General features: G+C 32.1%; 2 protein-coding genes across 2 annotated transcripts; one reads left to right on the forward strand and one right to left on the reverse strand.

Moving 5' to 3' along the window:
• Positions 1-15750: 15750 nt before the first annotated feature.
• On the forward strand, positions 15751-19922 carry LOC133328665 (chromatin assembly factor 1 subunit A). Its single transcript, XM_061537207.1, has 4 exons — positions 15751-16598; positions 17066-18227; positions 18288-18463; positions 18528-19922. The coding sequence occupies exons 1-4, from the start codon at positions 15768-15770 to the stop codon at positions 19920-19922; spliced, it is 3564 nt and encodes a 1187-aa protein (XP_061393191.1). The 5' UTR covers positions 15751-15767.
• Positions 19923-20403: 481 nt separating this feature from the next.
• LOC133328666 (uncharacterized) lies at positions 20404-21015 on the reverse strand. The gene has a single exon (XM_061537208.1). It carries the CDS (start codon positions 21013-21015, stop codon positions 20404-20406), a length of 612 nt encoding a protein of 203 aa, XP_061393192.1.
• Positions 21016-21222: the final 207 nt, after the last annotated feature.

Below are 21222 nucleotides of genomic sequence, written 5' to 3' on the forward strand. Positions count from 1 at the left end.
AGCCTACAACAAAGATAATGTTTAGTACTATATATTAATTATAGTTTAATAAAATAAATTGCAAAAGAAGAAGAAAACAAACAACAACATCAGCAGCAAGAAGCAGAAGAAGTCAGCAAAAAACAAATACTACACAAAACCAACCAGCAAATGCCGTGGTGGTTCGCATCTATGGGTAAAGTTAGTTCTGAGGATACAACAAAAACCAAAACCAAACTAAAAGGTCATATAATCCAAAATTAGATTTTCTATTGGAAAGGAAGGAGGAGAAGGAACAATGAAAAGAAGAAGCTACTAGTCTTGTGTCTTGAGTATGTCTTGCAAATCATATTTAGGTTATAACGGGTATTAAATTATAATCTCCACATATATTTAAATAGGGGTAAATAAAAATGCTAAGGATTAATTATTTGCTTAATAATAATACTATCCATAGTCTGTCACCCGATAATTTCATTATCGTTATAACCGTCAATAAATGTTTGCTTTTGTGTATTTGTAAGATATATTCAATACAAATTACAATAACAAAATCTACAATTTAGCGCAAACTTTGTAATTTCATTCAGTCCACCGTAAGCTTTTCTTTTTTCTATACTATTACTACTACTATTAAGTAAGAACCATGTTTTTCGTCTCTATTCGTTTTTTGTTTTGTTTTTAGAATACCAATTTGCCAAGAAAAAATAATAATTTGGCAAAAAACAAATCTCAATATCCTCAAACAATTTATTCTTGCATATAAAATGTTTTTTTTTCGTATTTTTTATTAAACAAAGCAAAACAAAACATGAGAATAACACGCGCGCAATTTACACGCACATTAATTTATATACACAACAAACAAACAAACTCTTTACCTTAAACCAAAAGTAAAACTACAACATTACAACATATGCGACACGAAAACATACACACAAACAAAATATATCCTATTATTAAAATTCTTTAAATTACAAAACCAAACAACATTTAACCAGATTAAACCGATCGAAAAAAGAAAAATCATTGTCATCGTATATAATTTATATTTATGATAATGATAAGAAGGAAAAGAGAAAAAGAAGAGGGAATAAATGATAGTTTTTTTTTAAAATCGAGGATGAAAGAAATAATGCACCACACATAAACGAACAACATAAGCATAAAAAGCATAAAAAAAGGAAATTGACTGAATTAAAGAATTAGTCGTCCTTCTGTAAATTATGTTTGCTTTTAACAAACGGCTATTGATTGATAAAGCAATTGGTCCACACTTTTCTTTTAGTGCTGAAATTAAGAGGTAATACCGCCTTTTGTCGTTGTTAAACTGCTATGGAATCACAATAACCAACGTCTTCTTCTTCGTGACAAATATTATTCTTCATTTTCCAATGTTTTCTGGTGGATTGTAAGTGAAATGGAGAGCTGAATTGGAATAACAAATTGTACCATTTGTTTTGTTCATAAAGGCTTCCAGATGGCTTCAATGAAAACGATTTTTATGACAAATTTAGAATTCCATTTGTAGGAGATTAAATACAGAGCAACTCCATCCTTCATTTTCACACCAAAAATATTTTTTTGTTTTGATCTATTTAATTGCTCTCAGGGCAGCAGCCAGCCAACCTGTAGCAATAATAACAGCACCAATGTTGTGCATTTGCATCTGTTTCGAACTCAAAAAGTTTACCACCTTTCCAAACTATAAAGTGAAGATCAAAAATAAATTCTGTTGATAGAAAATTCTTATAGGTTTTGGAACAGAACATTCATCAAATGTCAGGATTTCGTACAAAAATCGGTTTGGACTTGCGAAAGAAATTTTATGTTCGATTCTTTGATAGCTTATGAAGGCAGGGTTCTTTAAATTATTTTTTCTTTGGATTTGCATTGTTTTTAAAGTCTTTGTAAGGTTCAAACGACAACTGTAAGTCGGCTCGGTAGACATTTAAGAATCTAAAAGGTCTCTTTGTAAGCACACTCTTTTTCATCTGTATGTAGTTTAATGTGTGGCGTATAATTTGTTTTGATGTAACAGAAAAAACTTATATTTATATATTATTTAAAAGTTTCTACTTTAGGGAGTTTCATTTACACATACACACACACCACAGAACCAAAATTCTAAGGAAGAAAGAAGTTTGAAATAAAAATAATAAAGCATTTACAAAACCACAGCAAGTTTATTTAAAATAAAAAAATAAAAAATATTAATGATAACAACAAATGAGTAAAAACATCCTAGAATATAACAAAGGCAAAAACACACAAAAATAACCAGAACATCCACGTCAAACAACAACATGAAACCACAATGAATAATTAATTTAATAAGTCTTACAAAAAAAGAAAGAAAAACCAAAATCATTTATTAATAATATTTAATTATAATAATGAATCATACACTACAACTTTATAAAAAAAAAAACCAAAACAAAAATAACAAAAGTTTCGTATTTAAGGACTTTAATTTCTAAAAAAATGGAAAAAAACAAAAATAATTTAAATAAAAAACCAAAACAAATATAAACAAATTTTATATATGCATAAAAATTCTTATAAAACAAAATACAACAAATTAAGAAACAAAAACAACTAAACTAAAACAAAACAAAAAAGAAATTTATATAAAAACAAGATAATATAAAAATAACTAAGTTAAGAATGTAATAGGTACCGGTACGAGTTGAAAAAAACCAAAACAATTGTCATAACACACAAAATTATACAAATTCTGTCTCGTAAAACAAAAAAAAAAAATCTTTTTTGTATTTTTCCAAAAAGCAGCGACGTCGAATGTACTTTTTTATATACAACTCCACCACCAAAACACCCAGCAGCACATTGTATTTCACATTATAAAACAAAATGCGAAAAATATCATTTTTTTTTTTTTTGGTTTTGGTTCCAAAACAGCTGAGACTGACTGTAACAATTTCCGAACGACCGCCCGACAAAAATGATGATAACAACAACAGCAACAGAGTTTAGTGTAGGGACAAAAAGTAGAACACCGAGCGCACAAATTAATCAATTAGATTGCTGCGAGCGGAGGAAGAGGTTGAATTTTGTTGAATGGTTGTTGTATAGACAACAGACCTGCAAACATGAATACTTTTAGTTAACTATGTTTCAAATGTTGTTCATTATAAATCATAATAATGATTACATTTCGCTTTTTTACTTATTGTTCAAACATATTTTGGGGCTCAATTTTGTTTACTTTTTTCTTTTGCATGAGATTTGTGGCACAAATACAACCATCAACATGTTTTATTGAAATCATGCATAATTCTTCATACAAGTATTCACACGACACAGTAGTCAATGTTGTCTCGTTGTTTGTCGGTGCTCTGAAAGACAGTCCATGTTTTTTTTTGTATTGGAACAAAACAAATTAAACAGTTTAGGTAGGATGTCATCTTTCCTTAAAAAAAATTTATCTTCATGGACGGACAACACATGTAAATCATACAAATAATTAAAGTTTTTTTAATTGTATTTGTTGGAATCTATCTATATCTTAAACTATATATTTCTTTCCTATATTTACATATGGTGGCTTGCTGTGATTTGTAAATGACAATACAGCTGGGTTCTGCTACAACAAATCCTGGCAAACAAACAAAAAAAGTATTAAACAATGTTTTCAGTTTGTTGTTGTAAATGTATTCAGCTGTAATGGTAACAGAAAAAGAAAATCAAAAATGTTTTCTATAACATTTGCATTTACGAATCTATTTGAGGAATTTAAAAAAAATTGTTATAATTGGCATTCTTTTTAGAACTCCAGACAAAGTTGTCAAACTTTTTTTCTCTTAATTCAAGACAAATGTAAAGCGTAATTCCTTCAAATTACAAACTTTCTTCTTCATATTAACAATATCATTATAGTATCAATAAATAAATATTCGAAATATTTCTAAATAAAAACTAGTTTTTGTTGTTATTCCTTTTATTCAATACTACTGTAAAAAAATACCAGCCAGCCATACCCGTTATAAATCTGAGTTCCTTTTTTATATAATTTTTTATTTTTGGATTTCAAAAATAATACATTTGACCTAAAGCCAGCCATACTAATTTTAAATAAAGCAGCAAGCGCACACACACACACCCACAGAGTTTCTTATGTTTTATTTTTTACAACTAAACTAATTGTCTAATTGTTCAAAACTAATTGTTTAGTTTTAATTCTCTTAATTAATTTTGCATTTAGAATCTGTATTTGGTTTGTTTGTTCCATATACAAATGAATATGAATCTATGCGTTTTTTTTTATTATTATTTAATTTAAACGCAAAAAACTACATTTTTATACAATAATAAAAATACAACAAAATTTATTATATCATTCTTATGTAAATGTATTATTTTTTTCTAGTTAATATATATATTTTTATTATTATTTTTTAGAGTATATTTCTCCAGCCTATATACATCATATACATTGATGAATACTACTACCACAACTACTATATATAATAATGCTATATACATGATACTTCATTATTTGTTTATTGTTGTTGTGTTTTATGTTGATTCTCGTGTTTGAAAAAACATTTCACTCACATGGTAAAAAAAGAAAAAGCAAAAAAAAAAATCAAAACAAATCATCCTTACAGTAATGTCTATGTTTATGCTTATTTTATTTATTTCTTTATTTAATTAATAAAAATATATAATTGTCGTCTCCTTTTTTAGAATGTATGCCATAATATAGTAGTACTACCCCACGCCCCCAAACAAACAAAATTGTGCAAAAACTGGTCATGCATACAAAAAATACAGAATGTGACTTTAATTATTTGAGTTTAGTACAAAAAGGCCATACAATGTAGCATACATATTTCTCAATAACAGAGCTTCGTTTTATTCATTACAATAAAATCGGTAGAAAACAACTTAAGTTCTGCCTTTAATTTTTTGTCAACAATTCGGCAGTAATTGTGAAATATGAAACAAGCTTAAGAGCATTCAAAGTTTTTCTTTTTTTCTTTTTGTCTATTAAGAAATGTTATTGTTACTCTTTGATTTTGTTTTATTTTTCCCTTGCTTAAGTTCAAACATACATCACATACACACATTGATAATGATAATAAGCACCATCACATCATTCGGCCGTTTAATCGTTCATATTTAATATATACATGTATACATATATATCTATATATACAAACATATAGAATGGAACCATACCCACAAACAGGCCGGCCGATAGATTTGACCTGCCAACAACAGACAGCCCAGCACTTAACAAACAAAACAACATCATCTCCACAACCACCTCATACCAACATACATTTCCATTGCCAATTTTCACACTTTTTTCACATACACACACAGGCAGCAGTGCAAACAGCAACAGAAACAAAAACACACCCATATATAGTAATAATAAATTTTCAAAGGGTCATATAAAATTAAACATAAAAAGTAATAATAAATACATATACTTAATAACAACAACCAAACAAACATCATGCATACACGACACACAACTGACTTTCTTTCAAAAAAATAAAATTTAAGAATTAAAAACCAGCAACAACAAAAAATCTAAGGAAAAAGCCCAATAAAATGATTCTAATACGAAACAACAACAACAAAACAAACGTTACACCCCTCAGAAAATTATAAAAAATATAATAAAAATTGAACTATTCAATGAACATAACATAAATAAAATAAAAGTAACAAAATTGAGATAAACAACAAAATCGACATCTAAAAAATGAAAAAAAAGAAACTCATATTTAAAAATCTGTAATTATAAAAATTAAAAATAAAAATTTAAATAAAAATACATTTGCTTAGTTAGTGTAAATGGTTCAATTTTCTTTAATTCACTACGGTAGTATTGTGTTGAATGTTGCTATTCAATAATTTAACAATTTGTACTAATTGTTCTGCGAATTTTTAATATCAGCCTTAAACCGCATTTACATCAGAATTTTTACCGGATTAACCTACTTTTTGAGGATTTATTTGATATATATTGAAACCCACTGAGTTAACGAAATCCGGTTAAATGTAAACGTACTATTATTCTGGATATTCGCTAGGGAGATTTCTCGCATGTAAAAAATGTTTCGCTTTCACATTCTCGCCTTATTCTGAATGAATAGTAAAGGGCAAAGCAGATAACACAAACGCATATCGCTTCCTTGTGGTTGTTGTATTTTCGATAACATATAACGCGACGAATGGCTCAACGCGAGCATTCTGCTTAGCCCTTAAGAAGCAAAAAATGCGAGATGAGGATGCGAATTTTCGAATGGCTCTCGTTGAGCCATCCGTCGCGTTATATGTTAACGAAAATACAACAACCACAAGGAAACGATATGTGTTTCTGTTATCGTCTCCTTGCATTTGTTGTATTTTCGATAACATATAACACGACGGATGGCTCAACGCGATTGATTTAGAATCAATTTTGGCTTTGGTATAATAGTCCGTTCGTTTACTTTTCTAGTAACATTTACTCAGTAAGAATTTGCAGAGAGTAAAATAAGAATTTTTGGTTTGAAGAGAGAAACATGAAAAGGTTGTATCGACACAGCTGATTAAAACGACAAACAATTTGGCGCATTCCAAAAAAAAAAAAAAAAAAAATGGAAAATGGAAAAACAAGCGGAAAATTGATGTGGATTATAAATACTTGCTTTTTCTTCTCCCATTTTAAGGTTTAATGATACAAAATCAATAAAAAATTCACAATAAATTAGTTTGAGAACAATTTTGTTGTTTGTTTACAAAACAACTGATTTAATATCTGATGATGGTGCAAGAAAATTCATACTGAGTAAATTTTTCCTTGTAAGAATTTATTCTCGTTTCTTTTTTAAAAAGGAACTAGTTCCTTAATGTAGTTCCTTTGAACTATGTAATTACTTCATAATTAAGAGTCGAACCACGAATGAGAGAGGGAACAACGCTCGTCTGTACATGGCATTAGACTTTTCAATACAAAAAGTCGATTAATCGAAAGTCGATTTACTTATCCCTAATCATAATTTGCCTAAACCTCATTCGTAAACAACACGGTTTCCATTTAGTCTCTATCCCACCTCATTCGTAAACTTTCGGTTATACCATTTTGAGTTCATCTTTATCGGCCATTTTGTCTTCTCCTCCCATTCGTTAGCAGGTGGAACGTTTTTCAATTTTTTCAGTCGTCGTTTTTATTTTAGCTCCGTTCCAAAACCTAAAAGAATCTACTAATTTTACAATTTTACAAGTTTTGCAACTTTTTACTCGAAAACCGTTCCTGAACCCATAAAACTGGTAAAGCATTGAATCAAATTTAAGAGAGCACAAAACAAAATGGCTTTCTCTTTGTAAACTTTTTGTTATGTTGATTTTGAAGTATTGCCATCTAATTTTGGCATATTTACTAGATTTGCGTTCCCGAACTTTTCAAATTATTTTGTACTCTGAGACTTGAAATGTTTCCCTTTTACTAGCTTTACTATTAAACAAGTTTATCATAGGAAGTCCTTCTGATGCTGATTACAGCAACATACGTTTTTTCGGGGGGAAATCAGTACTTCCCGAGATATGGGGTTCCAAAGTTCAAAAAATACCCCCACTTTTTATTAAACATATTTAAGAATACCACTCCGATACGTTTATTTTTTTTTACAGCACATAGTCCTTTTGGAGCTGATTACAACCTCATAATTTTTTTGGGGGAAACTTCGTACTTCCGGATATATAGGAGAATGTCTTAAATCCCCGGCCGGCTATTTAGAAAAAATTGAAATTAAAAGAGAATTCTGCTCGCGTAGCCCAATTTTCCACCTGTCCATAGGAGAAAGCCTTAAATCCCCGGCCGAAGGCCGGCTATTTAAAAAAAAATAATTAAAAGAGAATTCCGCTCGCGTAGCCCAAGTTTCCATCTGTCCATAGGAGAAAGTCTTAAATCCCCGGCCGAAGGCCGGCTATTTAGAAAAAATTGAAATTAAAAGAGAATTCTGCTCGCGTAGCCAAATTTTCCACCTGTCCATAGGAGAAAGTCTCAAATACCCAGCCGAAGGCCGGCTATTTAAACAAATTTAAATTAAAAGAGAATTCTGCTCGCGTAGCCCAATTTTCCACCTGTCCATAGGAGGAAGTCTTAAATACCCGGCCGAAGGCCGGCTATTCCGAAAAAATTGAAATTTAAAGACAATTTTGTTCTCATAACTCAATTTGTTGTCGGATAATAAGTAACCCAGTTGTTCAATGAATAGCAATTGTCTGCTATTGTATAGTTATATACAGTGGTGGTCACAGAATTAAAACATTTACTGTGGTAAACATTTTTTAATCAACCCTCGATTCGTTTGAAGTATTTTTGAAATTTTTTTAATTCAGAACACTTCGATATACTGCACTTAAAAGATTTAGTGTGAAAATGGAAGATTACTGCATGCAATTTTTCCATAAATAACGGTTTTTATGAAAATACATCGACTACAAAGTGGCCATATAATTAAAACATTGTGTGATTTTTTACTTTAATGCATTTTTTGAAAATATTTTTAAAAAAGCTCTTTAATTTAGTTAAATTATGTAAACTAAGAACCGAAAAAATCATTTACTGAAAAAATTTTTTTGAAAAAATTTGTAAAATATATCAAAATTGCCAACAATTTGTACAGTACACCTTACAGTCAGAAAATAACCGTTATTATAGAAAATAAAAGTCAGAATGCACCCGAAATTGCTAGAATTAGTAGAAAACAATAAATAATTCTCAAAATAAATAAATATTTAAATTAAAAACTGAAAAAATGGGAATTAACCTAAAAGAACGATTCGATTTCGATAGCCTTTATTGAAGAAGGTCGGAATATTTTTGCAGTATGTGAAGAAATATCGATCGATATTGGCATTTATTATATCAAATCGATTGTTCGAGTAGTACAGAATATATTTTATCAAAAAATATATCAGTCACAATAGAATGAACAGAGATCAACGCCTATGTTGACGAGTAAAAGTTTCTGCCACACAACAGCATTTTTGATGCTCAACACAAGACTTTAAATATTTGTCAAATTGTAAAATTTTTATTTCTTTTAGGCTAAAATAGATTAAATGGACATCATTCTATTCAAAAAATATTATTTTGGAAAAATATTGCCATGTTCAATAGATTTTAAGGGTCAAGAGTTAACCATCAAACGTGCTGCTGTGTGCCAGAAACTTTTACTCGTCAACATAGGCGTTGATCTCTGTTCATTCTGTGGTGACTGATATATTTTTTGATAAAATATATTCTGTACTACTCGAACAATCGATTTGATATAAAAAATGCCAATATCAATCGATATTTCCTCACATACTGCAAAAATATTCCGGCCTTCTTCAATAAAGGCTATCGAAATCGAATCGTTCTTTTAGGTTAATTCCCATTTTTTTCAGTTTTTAATTTAAATATTTATTTATTTTGAGAATTATTCATTGTTTTTAACTAATTCTAGCAATTTCTGGTGCATTCGGACCTTTATTTTCTATAATAACGGTTATTTTCTGAATGTAAGGTGTACTGTACAAATTTTTGGCAATTTTGATATATTTTACAGATTTTTTTAAAAAAAATTTTCAGTAAATGATTTTTTCGGTTCTTAGTTTACATAATTTAACTAAATTAAAGAGCTTTTTTAAAAATATTTTCAAAAAATGCATTAAAGTAAAAAATCACACAATGTTTTAATTATATGGCCACTTTGTAGTCGATGTATTTTCATAAAAACCGTTATTTATGGAAAAATTGCAAGCAGTAATCTTCTATTTTCACACTAAATCTCTTAAGTGCAGTATATCGAAGTGTTCTGAATTAAAAAAATTTCAAAAATACTTCAAACGAATCGAGGGCTGTTTAAAAAATGTTTACCAATGTTCAATGTCCGTCTGTATCTGACCATGCCCTTATATTTGCTTCTCTCTACTTTAATATTCATTGTCCGTCTGAGTTTATAGAATATCGAGATTATAATACAATTAATTGGGAACATTTATTTTCTATCCTAGATAACTTTGATGCTAATGCATATTCTTGTACAGCTGATGTGAACATAAAATGTAAGCTCATTATGAATCTGTTTGGTGATCTTTTTTCATGTGTACCTATTGTTCGAAAGAAAATACACCATAGATCTGACCGTTGGATTGAAGCTAGAAATGTTGTTTTTGCCAGATCGATTAGAGACCTCGCCTTTTCCGCTTTTCAATCTAATCGATCCCAAGAAAATTGGTCTTTGTACTGCAAATATCGGAATAAGGCGAGAACGGTAACACGCAGGGCAAAAAGGAAATACTATTCAAGACTTTTCGGAAATGCTGATTCCAGTAGGATGTGGAAAATATTAAAAAATTCCGGATGTTTTGATTATGATAAGCCTGAAATTAATATGAATGTCAATGATATTAATAATTTTTTTGCGCATAATAATTCCTTGTCCGCGGGTGAAATTAATTTTAATGAGTTCCCTGACACTATGCCTTCATTCTCTTTTCGGTGTGTTTCAGACGTTGAGATTTTCGAGGCTCTTGCCAATATCAAGTCTAAATCGGTTGGTGTTGACGAAATACCGATACATTTCATCAAGTTGGTCTATCCGTATATATCGAACTATATTTCACAGTTAGTGAATAATATACTGACGAGTTCAGTTTTTCCTCAGGCATGGAAAATAGCTCGGGTGGTGCCCATTCCGAAATTGAAGAATATTAATAGCCCAGATGATCTTCGTCCCATCTCAATACTACCAGCATTGTCCAAAGTAGTGGAAATCGTTATAAAAAATCAAATTTTAGAGCAAACATCAGGATTAATAACAGATAATCAATATGCTTTCAGAAAGGGTCACAGTGCTACACATTTGCTTTTGAAGGCCACGGATTTTATTCGGCAAAATATTAATGAGGGCAAAGTAAATGTATTGGTATCTCTTGACATTTCAAAAGCTTTTAACTCAGTAAATGTTGAACATATGATTACTAAACTAAGGGAAAAATTCGACTTTTCAGTAACCGCATGTCGACTAATCCACTCATATCTTACAGGGAGATTTCAATTTGTTGATGTTAAAGGTTTTCGGTCTGAAACGGTTCCACTTTACAATGGTATTCCACAAGGTTCCGTATTAGGTCCTCTACTGTTTATACTGTATGTAAATGATTTACACGAGTATGTGGAGTCGGAAACTTGCAAAACATACCAGTTTGCCGATGATATATTTCTGATATTTACTGGGTACAATGATAATATATTATTTTTTGAGAGTACAATAAATGCATGTCTTCAGCAATTTTTGTGTTGGGCATCTATAAATTGTCTCACAGTAAACTCGTCTAAAACGAAAGCAATGATGTTTGGTATGTTTAAAAACGTCTTTCCTGATCCAAATATTAAAATTTGTAATAATAAAATTGACTTTGTAACCCACCATAGACTATTGGGCGTAGTTCTTGATAATGAACTATCGTTTCGGCACAATGTAGATACTTTATCTGGTAGAATTTGGGGATCACTAAGACAAATTTATGCATCAAATATATATATGCCTATCAATATTAAGAAGAAAGTAGCTCATGCTATACTGTTGTCAAATATCCTGTATGGTATTGAAATTGTATCAGGTTGTATTGGTATAAATCTTGCTCGGTTACGTAGGACTTTGAATGCTGTTGTGCGTTTTATATATAATGTTCCAGTCAGAAGACCTATATCTGAATATGTAAAACGCTTTTTAGGTTGTTCTTTTTTTAATTTCATTTCTTATCGAAATATACTGACATTTTATAATATAATAAAAACTGGCGAGCCTAAACCATTAACCAGCACGTTTTCTTTTTCACATTCTTCGAGAAACCCTCAAGTGGTGATACCAAGAATTTATAAATCCATTTATGCAAGATCATTTGTAGTTAGGGTAGCACGATGTTGGAATTTATTGCCATATGATCTAAGAATATTCTCCCATTCTAATAATGTGTTTAAAAGAAAACTTCATCTATATTTTGGTTTACTGTAATGATTGGTGGTTTTGAAATTTATTATTCTTCTTTTTACTACTGGTTTACTGGACATAATCTCATCTCTTTTCTTATTATTGTTTGTATTTTATGGCTGGGGAGCCAAGAATAATTAGAATAATTAAAAATTTAAATTTTAGTATTTTATAATGAATATTAGTTTTTATAAGCTCGGGTTTGTTGTTAACTACGTAATATTAAATATGGTCTTATAGGCCTTGTATTACATAAATGAATAAATAAAAATAAATAAAATAAATAAATAAATGTTTTAATTCTGTGACCACCACTGTAGCTAGTTACTATGTTCACTAGTTACTTTATATCCAAAAGTGACACACAAAATAGATAATTGACTTCATTTGTTGATTGAAAAAGCTGTCTAATTCTGTAGTTACTGGTAATGCAAAAAATAGTGAATCGAAAAACAAAACAAAAAAAATTGTCATTTCCTTCAGACTTTTTACAATTTTCAGAATTGTGAAAGCAATTTATTTAAAAAATATTCTTTTAATCATATATAAGTCATATATATCCACGATATACAAGATGAAGTGCTATTGAATTAAAAATCTCGGAATCTTAAAAATACATATGATGAATCTTGGGTAAGTTTTGATATTGCAACACAATAAATACATACATATGTATGTAATATTTCAACATTATTATCTTACAGATTTTCAATAGATGTCACTCCAGAAGCATCCAACAGATTGAGAAAACAATTAAAAGTTTTTAATAGGTAAATATTCTCCAAAAAGATCCATATCTTTATTTATGTACATATATTTTGTAATTTCTATTTCAGATGCTTCAATATTTCAATCACTTCGTAGAAAACGGATGTTAAAAGCGGCCAAGAAACAAAAGAAATGCACATGTCAATATGGCGGCGTAAAAATTCTGATAAAATTAAATGAAACATAAACTATGTACAATATAAATTATGAAATAAATAAAAAATACAATTTCCGTATAACATTTATATTTTCAATTTTACAAACTGTTATAATAGCCAATTTGCTATATATTTGTAACTAGTGACAATACTTAAAAATGGTATCCACCCAAATGACTGGTTACTGGTAATGCAGGCAGGGGACAATTGACTTCCCCAATGACATACCCATGTTAAATTCAACAGTCTAGGGCATGATGTGGTAACTAGTGGTAGTTACAGGTAATTAGTTAAATAACTAGTTCATAACCAGTTACTCGAACTACTGGGAAGGGTATGAAATGTAGGTTTTTATTACATTTTGATACTCCATATTTCCGGAAGTACGAAGTTCTCACCAAAAAAAAAAATTATGTGGTTGTAATCAGCTTCAAAAGGACTATGTGCTGTAAAAAATTTAAACGTTTCGGAGTGGTATTCTTAAATATATTTAATAAAAAGTGGGGGTATTTTTTGAACTTTGGAACCCCATATCTCGGGAAGTACTGATTTCCCCCCGAAAAAATGTATGTTGCTATAATCGGCATCAGAAGGGTTACCTATGGTAAAAATTTCAAAATTATCTGAGAGGTGTCCGTAAAGTGCATTTGTTCCAAAGCGTTAAGTTCGGCCGGGCCGAACTTTGGATACCCTCCACCACAGGTATACTGACAGGTATTTGAAATGAAAAAGTGGACCGATATTTATAATTTTAAATAGAGATATTTGGTACCCAATATGAACCCACTGTACCAAATTTCAGCGAATTCGGTTGAAAATCGCGCTTAAGAACCTCAAAATACCGAAAATTTGGGGTGCCCTTATATGGGGGCTACCAGAAAAAGTGGGCCGATATTTATAATTTTTAGTAGAGATATTTGGTACGCAATATGAACCCAATGTACAAAATTGCAGCGAATTCGGTTGAAAAGCGCGCTCAAGAACCCCAAAATACCGAAATTGGGGGGTACCCTTATATGGGGGATATCCGAAAAAATTGACCTATATTTAAATTTTTTTGTGGAGAGATTTGGTACCTGCTAAGAACTCAAAATACTAAATTACAGCCAATTCGGTGAAAAATACGATAAAAACCCAAAAAATACTGAAAATTAGGAGGTACCGTTATATGGGGGCTACAAGAAAAAGTGGACCTATATTTATAATTTTTTGTGGATACATTTACTACAAATTCGCTTGAAAAAAGCGCTCAAGAACCCCAAAATACCGAAAATTGGGGGGGTACCCTTATATGGGAGCTATGCCTAAACGTGGACCGATATATCCCATCTTCGAACTTGACCTGCCTACAGACAAAAGACAACCCTATGCAAAATTTCAGCACCCTATCTCAGAATTTTACCCTGATCAAGAATATATATACTTTATAGGGTCGGAAATGAATATTTCGATGAGTTACAAACGGAATGACAAAATTAATATACCCTCCATACTATGGTGGAAGGTATAAAAACTACAGGAACAGACCATTTGTGGCGAAGGTTTGCGTACGACGTCGCTTGAGTCTTGGCAGAACGACGATTAACAAGCGAATTTTATGAAGGCTGGAGTCTTGGAGGCTTCCCACTGTTCTTTTGAATCTCTCTCTCTTATTATTTTTTTTTTCGTTTTTCCATATATAGTGCCTTTGCTCCATATAGTTCCTTTGCTCTTTATAGTTCCTTTGCTCCATACAGTTCCTTTGCTTCAAATAGTTCAAAAAAGGAACTGGATCAGAGAAAGGAATTATATTAATTAAAGAACTGGAACTAGTTCCGTTCGTTCCTTTCTCGGAATAGTTCCAATGAACTAGTTCGTTCCGTAACTACCCATCTCTACTTATCCCCAGGGATGGAAAATGAAAAATGTGAAAAGGTACCAAAAAAGTACTTTTTATACTAAAAGAGTACTTTTTTAAGAAAATACAAAAAAAAATTTTATTCAGTTTCATAAAGATCTATTTTCAAGATATCATCACTTAGTCTATGTTTCTGATGGTAATAATATGAGAATTTTTGCTTCTTTCGATTGCATTTGAATATGTATGCTATTGACTAATTTTAATTTCACAAACTCTTTCCAATATACCCCAAACTAACATGAATTTCAGTTCTAAAGTGCTCTTGAAATTATTGAAGTAATCACGACGACTATAAATGTCATCAATTTGCCTACCTCAGGAGATAGCACAGAGTACGCCAAATTGAGTATCTGACAAACATATCCGGTTAAAAAAGATTGGAACTGATAAATTAATTTAATGTTTGTAATTTTAATCATAACTGAACAGTTATCAATCGTAAACCCATTCATTTTTAAGAAGAATATTGCAATCACATCAAAATCTTTATCTGTAAATACTTTTAAATCCATAACAAATTCTAATCCAAAAACAAATTATATATCATGGTTTAATGGAGGACTGGAATGGTACTGAAATGGCCACGCGGTACTGCGGTACTTTTTTGGGTAAAAAGGTACTGAAAAAATACTATTGTACTGAATTTTCCATCCCTGCTTATCCCTATTTCGATCAGAGAAAGGAATTATATTAATTAAAGAACTGGAACTAGTTCCGTTCGTTCCTTTCTCGGAATAGTTCCAATGAACTAGTTCGTTTCGGAACTACCCAACTCTACTTATCCCTATCTATTTCGCGCGTTTTTGTGATTATTTTTGCAGTGCAGTTGTAGAGCTTGAGCATATTTTTGATTTGGTGACATTTTTGTTTTGTTAATTAAAGTTAGGCCTTTTTATTGTTTACCACACCGGTTCCGCCAAACATAACTCTACGTTTTGCAATTAAGATTTGCGAACGATGCGCAATTCTACAGGTGGAACTTCGTCGGCTAAAAAGAGTCATAATAACACAGCTTCAAACAATGATGAAAAGAACAGTGCCAAGAAATTAGTGCAAGCACGATTGCCGTTCAAAGTTATTGCTCCCGGCTCATCGCCTACCATTGCTGCCGACTCAGCTGCTACACCCAAAAAACGAGAGGCGCTAAAAGAGGGCAAGACACCGAAACAAGGTACACAAAAGGAAACAAAAGATGCCCGAAAACGCAAACTTTCATACGAATCTGAAGATGAAGCGCAAGAAGTTGAAGAAGTCGATAATGTGAGTAAGGAAAATGTCGAAGTTAAGAGTGGAGCTACGGTTAAAAAAAAGAAAATTACTTCGACGGCAACGAATAATGATGATGATATTGAATGCATCTCCCTCTTGGATGATGAACAAGATGAAACAAAGGATACAGCGCGAACAGATGCATCATCCTCGAAGGCAGCATCAGCATTGAAAACGCCCAAAGCAGGAACCAAGGGTAAAACCAAAGGTGCTGGAACACCACAACCAACAGCAACGCCCGGAAGTGAACACAAAGGTAAAGGTGGCAGTAATCACAATTCAAAATTGCAAATTAAATTGCCTCTCAGTGCTGGCAAACGGAATAAACGTCGAAAATCAAAAGCCAATAATTCATTGGCGAACACCTCGGCACTGGACACATCGCTACAGAATAATTCATGTGCCGATTCCTGTGATGACATTGAAGAAATATCTGGGGAATTGAATCCACAAAAACGGACTAAGTTAGACTACGAAGAAGAAGAAGCACCACAGCAAGCGAAAGGATCAACAGAAGAAGTAAGTGTAGTTTATTGTGAATATACCTATTATTATGTAGAGTTCGTTCTGGTGTCAATTTATTTAAAATTCGTATAAAATGAAAATTTGTCTTTACTCGTCTTCCTTGATCTCTGATATTCCTCAAATCCTTAAGAAAGTACAGTCAAACATCGACTCTATATCTGATTAATATCTGATATTTGTCAGATATTTTTTAAAGTACAGTCTCACATAGACTATATCCGATTAATTAATAGATAATAAGGGCGGATAAGACGATAATTGTATATTATCATAGTTCAAATACGAAATGAAATGTTATTAATATTCTTCTTATCCTATCCACCTTCGGTGAATTACTAATTCCTCAAACAATAATAAAAATACACCAAAATTCTCCTTCGACACGCATTAAATATTTATAAATAAATTTGTCCAATACTATTTATTTGATATTGTAATTATTTATGTTTTTTTAATTGTAGAGTAAAGAATCTGTTCGTTTGGAAACCGAATCCAGCTCTGACGAATGTAAAAAATCAGAAAAGGCAAACGAATCTCGTAAGACATCAACGAAATCTGAGTCAAGTAAAGATACTAAGAAGTCCGAAACAAAAACATCTAAAAGCATTAAGGAGATATCTGTTATAAAAAAAGATGGGATTACAGAAAAAAGTATTGTTATAGATAGCGATGATGATGATGATAAAAAGAGTGATGCTGAGGCAACAGAAGATGATGATAAGAATGGTGATGATGATGAAGAAGAAGAGAATGATGACGACGATGATAATGATGAAGATGCCGATGATGAAAGAGAAAACAATGCCACCAACCGGAATTCTTCAAACGTATCTACGGAAGAAGAATCGAAGACATCGAAACACAATACCACAATTGAGTCCATTAAGGCCGACAATGAATTACTGAAAAATAAGAATTTAACACCCAAACAAAAAAAGCTTTTGGAGCAACGTCAAAAAGCGCGAGAAGAGAAAGAGCGTAAAATACAAGAAGAAAAGCGAAAGAAGCAACAGGAGAAAGAAGAAAAGGAGTTGGCAAAAAAACGTGAGCGTGAGGAGAAAGAGGAGCAAAAACGCAAAGAACGCGAAGAGAAAGAAGAACAGAAGCGTAAAGAACGCGAGGAAAAGGAACGAAAGCGTCTGGCCGAAATAGAAGCAAAGAACGAGGAGAAACGGAAACGAAATGAAGCTAAAGAAGAAGAGTTGCGGAAGAAAGATGAAGAACGCAAGCGTAAAGAGCAGGAGAAGGAAGAAGCCGAAATGAAGAAGAAGAAAGCAGCCGAGGCTTTTACCAAATTCTTTGTAGCCAAAGCTCCTTCCAGTAATCAACAAAACCTTGACGATGATGAGAATACAGGAGATGGAACAAAAAGCTTGGCTTTTCGTCCATTTCAAATCAAGGGTGATATGAAATTAGCACCAATATGTCGTAAAATCCTCTCGGAGGATGCCAAAAATCGTATTGATCATCTGTTAGGATTGCGCGAGGATGATGAGGATATTGTTCGGACAAAGCCACTGCCGAAATCCAAGTTATACTTGTCTGAGCTACGTTCTGGTCAAATATTACCTGGTAAATGGAGACGACCCTCAACAGACTCAAAGGATGATGTAGTTATAGTTGGTATGTGAAAACATTGAACCATTTTAAATATATTGTTATATAAACTATTCTAAATTGTAGAAGATGAACTGGAACGTGTTGGCGAAGCCATTGTGGAAGACACCCCGGCATATATTCGTGAAGAAATGCGAGTTAAATTCTATAAATTTCATGACAATCGTCGTCCTCCTTATTATGGCACATGGCGTAAAAAATCCAAAGTTATTACAGGAAGGAGACCATTTGCTCAAGATACGGTGAGAAATTTTTTACGATTTTTCCATATGGTGTTTTATAATAGTTGTCTTTTCAATATTCTAGAAATTCTGTGATTATGAGGTGGATTCTGATGATGAATGGGAAGAAGAGGAACCCGGCGAATCACTTGAGGATGCCAGTGATGATGACAAAGAAAAAGAATCAGAAGATGACGATTATGAGGTTGACAATGAATGGTTCGTGCCACATGGACATCTGAGTGAGGAAGAAATGCAGAATGAAGATGAACTCGGTGATGATTGCAATGACCGTGAAGCACAAAAGGCAAAACTTAAAATAATACAACAAGAATTTGCCCAAGAAATGAAAAAGAAAACCGAAAAAATAAAGCCACGTCTAATTGGTTGCATATGGATCAATCGGGATGGCAAACAACCCGAATCATGTCCAAGTATTATCTGGGAAAAATTAAATACAAAGGCGATGTTATGTACAGATCCCCCCTTATTGGAAGAACCAGAACTTGAGGAACCTCTCTCGCCAACTGCATCCAATACAGGAAATGAGAAGTCCTCTGCCGTTGAGAAAATTAAGCCTGTCACAATAACTGATGCCATGATTAAAGACCTAGTGAAGCTGCTGCATGGCAACAATAACTCCAAGGCATTCCTAATTAAGGAGTTCATTGCATATATAGCCAAAACTGAAGAGTCAGTAATAAATGGTGAATTCGCCCACCCGCTGAAAAGTGTAATACGCGAAAAAATAGATTCCGTGGCCGAATGGCAAATTGTAGATGCCCAACCACAAACCAATGAAGATCTTAATGAAAGTCTGAAGAAAAAGAAGAAGACCAAGAAGCGTCTTTGTTGGGTTGTTAGCCAAGAAACACTTGATAAATTGAATATGTCCTCATTAAGTCTGCAAAATGATTGGGAATACACTTTGAAACCAAGATTAAAGGTTGACAAAGGTGAAAGTGCAAAATCAGAGGAGCGAAGTGAAACAGTGGAAACAAACGATGAGAACAAATGCAACAGTGCACCGATCAACAATACTGTCGACAGCAAAGACTCAAAATCGAAGTGTATAAATTCTCCCATAACTAAATTTACAAAAGTCTTAACGAAGGCCGATGAAAAGGCCAGCAAAGTCGATTCAAATTCCACATCCTCTACCACTCGCAATAAAGCTGACAGTTCCCCTAAAGATGTCACAACAAGTAAAAAGTCATCAGAGACTAAAGCCAAAACTTCACCACCGAACACATCAAATAAGGAAAAGAAACGACTATCGTTGCCATCGTCCGTGGGTCGGGGTCAACAAAGTTCGACACCGGCTAAAAATAAGTTAATCAGCCAATTTTTACAAAAGGGAAGCAACAGCAACAAAACGTCGTCTCCAACCACAAATAAAAGAAATCCAAACAAATCAGTTGTTATAAATGGTGACGATGACCACGACGATGATGATGACGATGTTATAATCTTGGACTAACATTGCAAATTCTACACTATAATTGTATTGCCACTGGTTTCATCTCATTAGTGCCCATGAAAAATGTTTGAAATTTGATTATTTATAAATTTGGATTGTCCCCTATTGAGTTTTGTCTTTTTCACATACACATTAGGCATTATGTTAGGTGCTCCGATATATTGTATTCATATATGTTAGTGTTTTAAGTAATCTATCTAACGTTTATTACATTTTAGTTAACAACACGTAGATGTATTTTTACAAAATAATTTTTATCATTTATAACATGCAAAAGAAAGAAAAAAACACGCAGTCCCGCACTTTAATACATGTAGGAAACGTAAGGAAAAAAAACCCATTAAAGTTTGTAATTTTTGAAAGTGTTGCAAGTTTTACACTGTGCTCAAACAACAAATAAAAAATGAGTGTTAATAATAAAAAGGATAATTTTTTAACAAAAATTTAATTCCAATTGTTTCGAATCAAACCTTAACGTCTTTTAGTCCAATTTCTTAAACCAGTCGTATTTCTCCAGCCACTTGTGTACAACTTTTCCGCAGACATACAATTCAAGCTGACTACTATCCTCCGGGTCATCGAAATTTGCATCATCCATTGAGTCGTCCTCGTCATTACCACGTTGTTGCTGTTGATGAAGTGCAAAATCAAATGCTATTATTGAGTGTAATAAAAATAAACTGCCACAATAAAGAGCTGCAATACTCTGAACTTTTGAGTATTTAAAAAATGAATGTGGTTCATCCACGTTTTCATCGTCGTCATCCTCATAGTCTTGTTGTTGCGATATTAAGTATGTTAAATAGAAATCCTTTTCCGCATGGTACATACTATCCAATGAAACTCCGAAGAAACACACAGCAGCCAACACATTTAATACAACTTCCCACCAAGGATTTGTGTTGTTAGTTTCCTTCAGACAAATGGACAAACAGCCACACATGGCCATTAATGTGAAGCCACCGAAAACAAGGCAATAAATGTAATGACTTTGCACAAAATTGACACTGAGAAATCCTCGGCTATGATATGTCAGACAAATGAGACATAGTATGCTCTCCATAAATTTAAAGAGGAAACTGACTCTTTGCATGTTTTTATTTGTGGAAAAAATATTTTTTTTTTTAATTTATTTTATCTTTAGCGTATACAAATCGTTATAATTGCAAAAGGTTGGCAATGCCGTTAATATATTTATATATATAGCGACATCTATTACTTTGGAACATTCCAACTAATTGTAAGTGTTACCACATTTACCCTGATTTTCTGACGATGGGGCAATAGTAAACTTGTGTGT

This window comes from Musca vetustissima, unplaced genomic scaffold (genome assembly GCF_032173495.1).
Source record: "Musca vetustissima isolate MV318-11 ecotype Yass unplaced genomic scaffold, APGP_CSIRO_Mvet_v1 utg1843, whole genome shotgun sequence".
Classification (NCBI taxonomy): domain Eukaryota; kingdom Metazoa; phylum Arthropoda; class Insecta; order Diptera; family Muscidae; genus Musca; species Musca vetustissima.